This window comes from Cyprinus carpio, chromosome A17, assembly GCF_018340385.1.
Source record: "Cyprinus carpio isolate SPL01 chromosome A17, ASM1834038v1, whole genome shotgun sequence".
Classification (NCBI taxonomy): domain Eukaryota; kingdom Metazoa; phylum Chordata; class Actinopteri; order Cypriniformes; family Cyprinidae; genus Cyprinus; species Cyprinus carpio.
In genome coordinates, this window is record NC_056588.1 from 9,930,242 (window position 1) to 9,943,316 (window position 13,075).

At 37.1% G+C, this 13,075-nt stretch overlaps 1 protein-coding gene across 1 annotated transcript in view; it reads left to right on the forward strand.

Annotated features, from left to right (window-relative positions):
- Positions 1–914: 914 nt before the first annotated feature.
- Positions 915–13,075, forward strand: part of LOC109047350 (tetratricopeptide repeat protein 27-like) — an 80,711-nt gene continuing 68,550 nt past the window's right edge. Inside the window, exons 1-5 of the mRNA XM_042773959.1 lie at positions 915–1,171; positions 4,410–4,593; positions 7,872–8,001; positions 9,967–10,107; positions 12,759–12,861. Of these exons, the coding sequence (XP_042629893.1) occupies positions 1,093–1,171; positions 4,410–4,593; positions 7,872–8,001; positions 9,967–10,107; positions 12,759–12,861 (637 nt within the window). The 5' untranslated portion in view covers positions 915–1,092. The remainder of the gene's footprint in view (positions 1,172–4,409; positions 4,594–7,871; positions 8,002–9,966; positions 10,108–12,758; positions 12,862–13,075) is intronic.

Sequence of the window (13,075 nt, forward strand, 5' to 3'; positions counted from 1 at the left end):
TCTGCTTGATTTTTATAAAGAGAATGACCTTCTACTACCGCCAGAAGCATCAGAGGCACGAGAAAGACAGAACAGAAGGGGGACTCCAGTGGTCCTGGTTCGATTATGATTGAAGTGAGTCGTTTGGTTTATGTTTAGTTTTCATCTGCACGGGAAGCTTTATATTTACAGCTCTGTGCCTGCTTAAAATAATCAGAAGCTTTATTGGAAAAAAAGGGACAGATATTATTAATATCTCAAAGTAAGAATGATGAGAGGAAAAGGACTCAGTGACTGAATAAAAGTTTCTTTTAAAAAAGAAAGGAATCATCTTTCACTCTTTCAGCATTCAGTTTGTTAGCATATTTTTTTTCTTTTTTAAAAAATGCTAATTTGTCACTTTCTTTGAATTGCTTTAGAGTTCTATGGTTAGCACAAACACATGCTAATAAGTTTCAAATCACATTTTAACCATTAAAAATACAAAATATTAGGGAATCTGAAGGAAATTGTATTTTATTAACTACAGCAGTTGTAACAATTGTATATAATTATAATATGAAATAATAATATATAAACTAATTTTGTTTACTGAATTTAAGCATTAGATTTACAAATAAATAACTCACAAATAAATAAATAAATAAAAAGGCAAAGGTGAAGTTCATATAGGACTTTGAGTATTACATTTTCAAATAACACATTATTATTGTCAATAAGTCACAAAGCCTTGTTTGGGTTGAATTTGAGTATTAGATAGATTACATTAAAAATAGAAGACACCAGAATGGTTAATTATACTTCTAAGTTGCATAAAAACAGATATTGTTTCATTCATGTAACAGATTTACAGTAATCCAATACTGTTTTTTTATGTTGCGCCCATTTGAGCGTCTGGACAAATCTCGACGTTCCCTTAGCGGCGCTGCCTTAAGTATCCCATCATGCACCACGTCGCTGTCATGGCTGCTCACTGATGACACTTACAGCACATGGGCAGAAATCAAACACATCACAGAGAGCACACGAACACTTCACATCTCACATTCACAGCCAGAGCAGGTCTGGATCGACGCGACGCGTGTTTTATTTCTCTAGTGAGGGTCGACGAGGATGAAGATGCTGCAGCTCGAGGCGGCGGTTCTGGGCGGATTGATCCCGGACTGGAAACAGAGCGGCTTCAGCACCGCAGGTAAGAGACAGCGGCAGATCTGAGCCGATGTGATTTTGAAAGAGGGTGGGTATGATGCAGCTCGAATGATGTTGATGACGATGATGATGATGACGATGATGATGATGTTGATGGTTTCGTCTAGCTGTGGATAATAAAACGGGTTTGGATCTGCTCGGTTATTGTGGATGTGTTACGTGCTGGTTGGTTTGCTGGACGCAGCAGCTACACACTCTCACGTGGCTTAAATGTGCCGCATGTGTGTTGAAATCTCCGCGCCTCTCCGACGCACGGGACAGTGTCCAGACAGGCGTGAGTTTCCGCTGACTGTGAACTGAGCGGCATTTGACAGCGTTCCAGCAGCATGACTTCTGTATTTATGTATTGACTGCGTGGAGGGACAGTGTGGGCAGCTTTAGCACATCGGACATCAGCACACAGAGGACCGACGCGTGTGTGTCATGTTGATGTTGAGGTGAGAGAAGATACGCTGTTATTTAGCTCAGTTTTAGAACAAAGCCGGGAGCACCTGCCTATTGCGTGTACACACTCCTGTGCGTGTGTTATTTTTGTGGGCGTTCACACAGGTCGCCTTAATCACAAGAAGGAGCGCAACACATTTAAGATGTTATTATTTGTTTTATTATAATACTTTTTATTATATTATATTATAATACCGGAACTTAATTATTATCGTGATTTTACGATTAAGTGATTGTTGTTGTTTTTAACGGTTCTCGAACCAGGTGTGGCAGACGGAACACCTTATTAAATACTCTGACAGTGTTTCTTGCTCTTTATTCAGCGGCACCGCAACACAGTTAACGTTACACGTTCTACGCATCTGATGAATGGCTTCTTTGATAAAATCAAAATCATGTTCGTGTAGTTCGATTACGAATGGATGGCTTCTGAATACCAAAAACATAAAAAAACAAACATACAGCGTGACAAATCTAGTCCAAAGAAGAAGAAAAAAAATAGTCTTAAGAGCCGATTCTTTTAAGTGAATCCATGTAGATTCTGAACAAATGATTATTTCTTGTAACAAATTATTTCTTTTTAGTAAATCAAAATACAGCGCAGCAAATAGTCCGATTCCCGTGCAAAAGACTAGTAAGAGTCGATTATTTTAGTTAATCAAGCAAATACAATGTAGGACGGTTACCGGACAAATGATTCTTTCAGCCGATTCTTTTTAGTGAATCAAAATACGGCACGGCGAATGTAACGTGATTCCTAAAGAATAGTCGTAAATGCCAATTATTTTAGTGACTCAAGCAAATACGTTCTAGTTCGGTTCCCGAACAAAGGATGCTTATGAGCCTTATTTTGGGAATCAAAATACAGCACGTTCGGCCAAGTCCGATTCAAGAAAAAAATTACTCCTATAAAAAAATGACTCCTATAAAACGAGTCTTTTAAGTTGACATGCAAATTTCTGAACGAATGACTCAAATGAACTGGTAAAACGCGGTTGATACGGAGTTAATCTGACTCACTTAGATAAATCAAACTCACTTTGACAAATCAAACTCACTTTAACTGCAAGTTATACATCGTGACTCGAAACTACAACGAATTCGGCCGAGGGAACGCGTCCTTGTGTGAACGCCCCCATTATGCTAAATTTTAGGATTTCATTGCTTTATTGCTGGGTTCTTATTTCATACATGATCCATCTCCCCCATCTCTCTGTCAGTTTAATGTGCTGTTAGTGGTGAGACAAATAGCTGTGCATTTTGAATATTGTAACTGTTCACTTGTATATCCTACACTGCATATCTCAGCCCTCTCATGTGTCCCTTTCTCTCTCATGAACATCAACCACAGGAGTGAGGGATTAATGTGTGTTTCAGAGGATAGTGTCTGAGATTTGTCGATCTGATCTTCAGTAAAGCTATTTCAGTTCGTCCTCATTCAGTCACGTTTATTCATGCCAGTTTCTCCTCAGAAGAGATCAATGACTGATAGAAGTGACTGGAAGTGAAGTCTGCTGCTAGAAATAGTGCAGCTTTCTTCACTCATATTAGACATAGCACCATTTTTTATCGACAAAGTGATTCACATAATCCAAGATCTAAATTGAATTTGAGGCATTTCATTCTGTAATCAAATACGATTTCCTTTAATTCTGTGTAGCTGTCCATATACAGTATAATCTACTCATGGGTTTAAAGTATTTACTTTTGACCTTTATAGCACATACTTTTTCTGGTGAATGTTTCTGCAATACGCCATGAAGTTACTGCAAGTTTGGTATAAATACAAAAACAGTTTTTCTGAGGGAGAGTAATTTTGTTATACTTTTTCAGGCCGGTGCTTTGTGTACAATGAACTATTTAATTTCACGGTTCACACATTTCATGGAGGCGTACTGCTGCTCCTCTCCTTTTTATGATTTTCCTTCTTCCCCTCTAGTATGCAAGTGAGGGAGCAAATGACTAAAACTGAATTTGAGTTTGATCCTGAAGAGATGATGGTTGGAATTGAATTTCTGTTTTATTTGTGTAGTACATGGGCATTCGTTTACTCATTTGTGAGTAGAGATTGACATCTTTGTTTATAATATGATAAGAAACAAATTAATTCTGTCAAATATAATCGTATGTCATGTGTCATGCAGGGATTTATGGGAATGTCCACGTTAAGAAAAGTTCGTGAAAATAGTGTTAAGATTAAGGAATTTTCCATTTTGATTTCACAAGTGTTTTACCCTGTATTTTGAATTATGCGTTGCATTGCTTTGTGTTTTAGGGTAAAAGGGAATGTCTATAAACTAAGCAGATTATTTCGTGATAAAACATTTTTTTTTTTAATAATGTGTCTAAAATAAAAACACTTGAGACTGCAGAGGACCATTAAAAGTGACATTGAAAATTAGGATCTATTGGGACACATTTGTGTAAAGTTGTTAGTGTCAATCTGAAAAAGTCAAATCTCATCTCAATTGTATTTTTTGTGATCGATCATTTCTGTAACTTTAAAAGTGACATTGAAAATTAGGATCAGCCGTTGTATATTATACATTTCTTCACATACTGTACACATAATGCTCGTAGTTGAGTTCAAGAACAGAGTGTTCTGCTTTCGTTTCAGTTTTAAAATATGACACTGAGCTGAGAATCATGTTCCTCTCTCTTTGAGGTACTGGCACTTGAGAAATTTGTGCTAAAAAAGTGGTTTTCTCAGGAACAAACCATAAGCTTGGTGTGTTTGAATGATGGTCATCAGCTACTCTACCCTTGTGTGTGGTCAAATCTCATCTCAATTGTATTTTTTGTGATCGATCATTTCTGTAATTTCGAGGCTGTGCTCTTCAGCTCTGTGGTGCAGGGGCTGCTGGGACGTGCTCCTGAAGAAGGTGACAGTATTGAGGCCTATCTGGAGAGACAGGTGCTGTCTTACCTGAGCAATGCCACTGAAGACCAGAGGAGTGACAGGTAAGGATTTAGGACATATGACAGCTTTTTCAGTTTTTAACACAGAACATTTAACTCTGTTTTTCTGTACTATTAAACTCCATGAACCTCACCATAATGGGAAATATGCATTATACTCCTAAATACTCAAGGCACATACATGTTCTGTGTTTTAAACGTGAAATTTATGTGCGTTAATTAAATTCATTAGTATCTAAATGCAAATGAGGACAAATTTAATTAGTGAAACTGTAATACTATTTATTTAAATTACACTACTGCCTAAAGATGTCTTCATGTAGATTCACTCGTTGTGCCTGTTAAATTACAGGAGGTTTGATCTTTTATTGCAGTAGATTTACAGTTAAATACCGCTGTTTAATTGAGTTCTGTTGTACGGAGTGAAATGTCTTATTTATTTTGATTAATGGTTTGTACTTTCTTTGTACTGTCTACTGTAATTGGCTATGAATTATTTAGCAGGAGTTTAGCTCATGTCCTACCACTGAGGTTTTTAGTCTGTTTATTGTAAATACATCTAAATCCAATGGTGTGTTGTCATTTTATGGACCAAAAAAAAAACACACATATACACAAACACATATCTTCTTTTGTATTCCACAGAAGTCATACAAGTGAGTAAATGATGACAGAATTTTCATTTACACACTTGCATATTCACACAGAGCGAGAAACACAAAACTAGAATGCTTCCATTAAAGGGGTCATATGATGTTGCTAAAAATAACATTATTTTGTGTATTTGGTGTAATGAAATGTGTTTATGTGGTTTAAGGTTCAAAAAGCACATTATTTTCCACATATTGTACATTATTGTTTCTCCTCTATGCCCTGCCTTACTGAAACACATTGATTTTTACAAAACTCATCGGTCTGAAAAGTGAGGTGTGCTCTGATTGGACAGCTATCCATTGTGATGTGATTGGCCGAATACCTCAAGTGTGTGACAGAAATGTTACGCCCCTTAACATACTGTGGTGCCGTGTCCCGGTGTTCTAACAAAAAATTATACCTATCAGATTATGCTACGAACACTCTATTTATCCTACTGTAAGGGTAGGTTTAGGGTCAGCGGTTCTCAATTCCAGACCTAGTGCCCTTCTGCTCTGCAAATTTTGTATGTTTCTCTTATCGCTTCAGACGTTTGTTCTATTCGAATGTATATGATGTCACACTTCTCTGTGTGTGAAGACATTGTGCAGTGCAAATTCGTGAATGAATGTTCCGTAGTGAGGTAGACTTCAACAGATTTCCCCTGCTCAGGGAGTAGGGAGCAGTGAACACTGTGTAAGGACCATGTCAATCCACACACAGTTCATGCACGGAGCTCACTTCTAATGAGCTGATTATCTGAATCAGGTGTTAACAAAGAGAGATATGCAAAATATGCAGAGCTGGAGTGCGCGAGGACTGGAATTGAGAACTGCTGGGGTAACTTTAGGTGTACATTTTAATAAAGGATTTTGCTTCCGAATTATGCTACCAACTGTTTTAATGAGTGGTAGCAAAATCTGACAGGGTAGCAAAAAATGTCAGAACACCGGCGCAATGAGACAATACAATTAAAACCCATTACAAATGAGGCATTTGTTGTATCCAGTGGGGACATAATTACAGATTATAATGACTTATACTGTGTTTTTACGCGTTGCGTTGCATCGCATCGCGCAAACATAAAACCATGTCTGCATTTGTGATCAGAGAAATGACAAACATAAATGTTACTCTACACTGCTCAAAACTCATGTTTGAATCATCTTTGGTTGTTCATTTGAATTTGATTTAGTAATTTTAATTAGAGTTTTTGTTTCAGTTTGGGTGGCATTGTAGTCTACTCTCCTAGGATCAGGAAACAGTCCTACATAAAATGCACTGCACACATCTGAATATTTGATCTGAACTGTTCTGGAACAGTGTTGTAAATACAACTTAACCACTGATTTCTAGTTGTGTCCTCTTTTGGAAGGCCAAACAATGTATTTTCGCTTCCGCAAGGAAACACACAGCCTCTTCACAACATGGTGGCGGCGATGGCAGCAACAATAAAGTTACGCTTTTTTTCTTTGCGTGAACATTTGAGCGGTGTTATGCAAATCTTCCCACACAGTGATGTAGACATGTGGGGGCGTGTTTAAACGAGGGGTTTTAGAAGGGCATGGACAAGTCTTAACTTTTATAAAGAATATCTCTTTGGGTTTGAGACTTTAGTCTTTGCAACTTTAGGGATCTTATCTATTCACGAACAGCTTGTGACACTCCAAAGAGAAAGGAAAACTTGAAATCGCATCATATTACCCCTTCAAAATCAAGGAAGCTGACTGCTTTGCAAGTGTGTTGTGTAGCGCCACAAGCACTTTTTACGGTTGATGGTGGCTTCAGCTGAGTGGACCGTTTTATTGTGTTGAGAATGAATAAAACCATACAGAAGAGTTCAAACACTGTCCCCCTACTTTCAGCCATAAATTATTAATTTTCGATAAGCCCACTTTTACATCCTGTTTCTCCATAGAAAGAACGAGTTGAGGAAAGCAGGGTTGCGCTGTGCTCCTCAGTCATGCCTCTCTTCTTATTTCCCTTCTGCTCGATCACGCTCCCTCTTCCTTTATTTTTCTTTCTATACAGCCTCTCTCTTCTGTTAGTGAGGCAGAAAGTAGTTGCAAATGAGTGGAGTGGCTTGAATAATGATTGATGCTTTCTGTTGAGAGATTAGTTGCAAGTAGATTGATGTCTTTGTGCTGTTGAATAAGATGTATGTCATTTGTTTTTGTTTTTTTGTTTTCCTTTTCTTTTAGTCCTCACCTTCTCTTTCTGTTGTGTTCTTGTGTATTTTAATTCGTCCATCATGTATTATTTTAAAGGCACCAAAATATACAATGAGATTCATGACTTGCAACAGTTTCTGTCCTGTGAGAATACATCAGTGCTGTAGATAGCACTGAAACATGAATGCGTGGATGTGTGTGCATGTAAATATGTCCTTTCTCAATGGCATCTGGGGACTGACTCCATCTTAAAACAGAATTACAATCTCAGGTCTTTGATTTCAGCAGGCGGCACATTGTTGCCACATTCATTCCTTTAGGTCTTTACATTTGCATCAGAGTCATCCAAGTCCAAAGCCACAAAAGTGTGGAGATGTTTTCAGAGATAACATTTTCCTGATGGATGTTGTGGTGGAAATCAACATCTGTGTATCTCAGATGAGTAAATCCAGTGGCTATAATGAGATTAGCTCTCAAACATGCATGTTTCTGAACCTGATCTCTTGTCTGCTGTAGAGAAACTGCTCTGTTGGCGTTGGCAGTGGGGTGTCTGAACCTTTTCGCTCAAAGTAATTGGACCGGGCCGCCAGTTGAGCTCCATGTCTCTGATTTTCTGCCTGAAGCCTTGCTCCAGAAATTCTCACAGGTACAGTACCATGATGCGCCTGTGTTTACATGTCGGACTGCAACTTGCATGAGCAAAATGTTTCTTGTGTCAAATTTAGGGCTGTCCAGGACGGGTTAAAGCAATAATAACACATTAATAAAAGCACCATTAATCGAGTTCTGTTTGAACATATGATCCACCCATGATTCAAGCCAGGGTTGCCAGGTCCACGGTCTATTTGTAATGCACCTCCAATCCAATTATCACACAGAGCTTTGCACTTTATTACTTCCAATAAGAAACAATGTCTCAGCTTTAAAATCCTGTACATTTTATCACAAATAAATGCTGTTTTGATGCTCTAAAATGACGCGTGAAAAATCACTGTAGCTACTTCAGTTCAAGCGGCAGTTTCTTCCACTTATACAAGTTATAGCACAAAATAAACATGAATGAACATCAGAAGGTATGTTGAAAGATACAGTACAATTTACCAAAATATATCATGTCCCATATAATTGCTCAATCAGTCTTTCATTCAAAATAAAAAGACGTCAAATAAAACCACTTGTGAACAGTCACTTAATGTTGAGTTGTTCACAGTTGGTTAGTTAGCTAAAAAACATTAGAGGGAGCTTATTTACTGTTAGTTATATCTGTGTGTTTGAATGAATGTCATGAAGACAAGTTATGAAAACATGCAATTGAGTTGTATACAGACCTTTTTATTTGAGTGATTAATATATCTGAAAATAAATAGCATTGAATATAATAGTGTTGTTTATTTTAACCTCTAATGTACCAAATGAGAGGGTTCACTGTGTAGTTTAGCATTAGTTAGGAGAGATTATTTTTTTTTATTCCTTAAGAAATCCAGACTATCGGCAGACATTATTCTGAATAATTGGCATCCATATCAGCTGAGAAATTTAGTATTGGTGCATCTCTAGTAATAATTAATGTATTCCGATATTTATAATATATTTGTGTATTCTTTGTTTTCATGAGTGAAAAAAACTACTAAATGCTCATGTGAAATTATGTGATATGTGTGTGGGATGTAAGTGTGTATGATGGATGGAATGGAAGGAGATGGCGACTCTGGGCAGGTCAGTGCTCTGGATAATGAGTCTGCAGAGGGCTGCAGGGTTGCTAATGAAACCTCTTAGGGCTCCTAATTATACAGAGGTGAAGAGATTCTTCTCCCTAGTGCCCCACGGAGGCCTCGTAGATCCCTGGAGAGGCACTGTATGTGTGTAACACTTTCTGCTGTCTCACACCTTTCTAAAGCTGCTGATTTATCAGACTTGTCCTAGAGAGCACAGGCCCTCTAAATTAGAGAGCAACACACATGAAGAGAGATGGATGGACTGAAGGCACTTATAGGCACAGTAGGGCCTGAATATAAAACTCATAAAATGAATAGAATAAATATGACAAAAAAAAAAAACTCTTTAAATGAAGGCATTTTGTTCTGTTTATTCTATTGATTTTTATAATGAGTTGGTTTAATTTGAATTTAAGAATTTATGTATTTGTGACCCTGTTACTAAAATTTGCCATGATTAAATATATTAATGTAATCTTATACAAATTTAATGTTAAAAAAACACTACAGAATTTGTAAAAAGTTTGCAAAATAAATTGCAAAGTAATGCAGTAAATCACTTAGTGCAAACTGCCTAGTTTTTAAATCATTAATTTTGTAGGGTTTTTTTTGTTGTTGTTTTTTTAATATAAACTTGAAACTTAAAAACTACAAACTAGCAATTTGTCTAAAACTAGGAAATATGTTTTTTCATACTGTAGTTGAGAAGATTTTTTTGGTTTCATTTTAGGCTTAATTAATAATTTTTTGCAATTTAAGAAAATACCATGGTTGTTGCAGTTTTCATTATTATTGTAAACCATAATGAATTAATATTAGATGTCCCTAATACTGTAAGAAGTTGTAATACCCCGTGTCTCTCTGCCTTTCCCCGTTTATCTCACACACAAACACAGCCTGCAGCCCTGAACATGGCTGTGTTATCCAGTCTTCAGCTGGATGGAGAGTCTGTCTACAGTCTAGTGTCCAACCCCCTCCTGCTGCTGCTGACCAGAGTCATAGTCATCAACTGTAGCGCCAAACTGGAGACCCTTCAGGTGAGATACACAATCACAGGAATGCAGTAGAATTCACCTTGGTTTGGAACACAAGATGACACACCAATACAGTGAAACAGTTGGAAAGTATAACTTGACGTAATCTGTAGATTATTATATATAGTGAATTAATATCAAAACATAATATCATTACAATTTTTGGGTGGGAAACTGATGTTGGGGTAAGGACTGCTCTTTGTTTTAATTTACTTGAAGAGTAACTCAGTACTTCACTGTGTGTGTGTGTTGGTAATTTATGAGCTATCACTTTTTAATTTAACACTCATATGTTTGAGGTCATTACTCCATGCTCCTGTGTGCATTACTGAGAGAGACGATGAAGAATTATGAGGCTGTCAAAACTAAGAGTTAAATTATGACCATGGTTTCTTTTTTGGCGCTCTGTATGTGTGTGTGTCAATGCCTCTCCCATAACACCGCAGCAGATCATTAAGATGGATCTGTCTGCTGATGTCGGTATTACTTGATTCCATATTGATCCATATTTATGTATGGGTTACATAAACCTGCAACAGCAGGCTAAGTGTTTGTTTGTACTGTTGTTCACAAATTCCTAAATTCACATAACCCCCCCCCCCCCCCCAGTTTCCAAAAAGACTTCCTAGATATAAAAAAAAACAGGTTATCCTGCCCCAAAGTTAGTAAATGGATAATAATAAAGCTGTCAAGCTCCATACATGACCAAATGTGCCATAAAACATCATAAATCATCCAAACATTTTGTAATTCACATTCTTCATAAGCCCTACAATTGTTCTGTGTAAGAACTGACTACTATTAAAATTGTTATTCTCAAATGTCACCCACCACGTGGCAATTAATGATACAGTTCTGTTCTGAAACTGCTGATGGCTCATTACAGCAAGAAAAGTAACATCCCAGCTACCTTTTTATTGCCATGCACAGTATGGACATTAATTGTGGTAATTGTAAAGTCACAGGAGTTATGCAGCCTACTTTCACCAGAGCAGCCAGTCAATAATGTCAGCATTTATTATATTTTAAAACTTTCTCAGAAACCCTGAAAAGCAGCAGCAATGGCGTGCACAGACCTCCGGAGGGGCAGGGGAGTAGTGGTGTTGCGAGGGCATAATCACGTGGATGGTCCCCCTTGGTAGAAATCGTGGTCCTGGGTAAATTGTGTTCCAGGGGCACCTAAATTGGACCGAAAGGGCACTTTAGCGTCGTGCACGAACCCCCGCCCCCCTCCCGGCACACCACTGATCAGCAGAACTGAAGCTATACTTTTACAGAAGGGTCCCTGTTTCATGTTGTCAGTCAGAATCTGAATTTCTGTGTGCACAAACATATGCAGTTCACAAAGTGTGTGTGTGTGTTAGAGATATTTGTGGCTCTCATGCATTCAAACACAAGATAAAGTCTTGAGTCTCACTGTTTTGTCTTTCAAAGCAGTACAGTATAGCCTTAATCTTTTGCTGTTATTTTGGTTTATAAAATTATAAATATTAAACTGCTTATTTTCCCAGCAGGACCTGCACTCTCTTACAGTATTATAACTGTGATGAAGCCATTACACACGCTGTATCATGTGTCTTTTTTTCTTTCTGTGAATATTTACGTGGTAAGGCGGGTGTTACTAATGCATTTATATATTTATTATTTCTCCTCCTTGTACAACTACAAGCACAGGGATGAAAATATTTCTGCTGCGATTGCTTGAGTGAAAGAGAGACACAGCATGTCACATGCCCCCCTCACTGCCTCATGTTCCAGAACGTTATTTCATTAGTGCAAGAACAAACAAACACACAAACTCTGACTCTAGTCATTTACAGATGCACCAGCATACAGATTTACTGTTTGTTATGTGTTGTGTGGAAATAATTTCCTAAATGCTTCTCTTTGAACATTACAGCTCTGTGAGTTTGTTTGCACAGACTTTCTTTTTAGACATATTGCAGATAACACACACTTTAAAATGTGGTTCCATTCATCCTTGACTGTGTAACTTTGAGGGAAAGTGGGCCACATTTACTCTCCAGTCATACCAAATAAATGTTGCTTATCTAGAACAGATGAACTAACTGTATTTTTAGGAAATTCGTTTCTTACAGTTCATTTCTTCAACAAACTTAAATGTCCATTTATATGGAGTACCTTGCTTAAAATCAATGTATATGTACTATACACTACACTACTGTTTAAGTTCAGGGTTAGTAAGGTTATGTTGTTGTTGAAAAAATTTACTTTTATTCAGCAGGGACACATTAAATTTATTAAAAGATACAGTAAAGACGTTTATTTATGTTGCAAAAGATTTTTATTTTGAATAAATGCTGTTCTTTGAAATTTCGATTAATTGATATTAAAAAATGTATATAGTTTCCACAAATATTAAGCAGAAAAATTGTTGCAAATCATAAAATTAGAATGATTTCTGAAGGATCAAAAATTCAGTTTGCCATCACAGGAGTACATTTACATTTTAAAATATCTTAACTTTTTTTAAAATGTTATTTTAAATTGATTTTTTTTTTTTTTTTATCAAATAAATGCAGTTCTTCACTTAAGAGACATCTTTCAAAAACATATTACCAACCACAAACTTTTGAACTGTAGCATAAATGTAACTTGTGTTCTTTTCTCTCTGTTTGCGTGTTTGTAAATAGCTGCTGCCCTGGTGGACACTGCGATATGTCAGTCTACATCAGCAGATACTAGAGGAGAGATCCCCACAGCTCTTCAGCCTCATGCTCAGCTGCATCGAGAAAGGCAAGAAAACACTCCCTTCCAAATAATTCCCTTTTCTTCAAATTGGAGTTGATTTTTAGAGCTTTCAGGATAGACCAGTCATGAACTACAAAGATCATGCTTCTATCAGAGAATCAGAGAATTTGCTGTTGCTGTGAAACAAAACAATATATTATGTTGTTGTTTTTCCTTCCAATTTTCATATACACTTTTGCATCAAACCAAATGTTGTGAT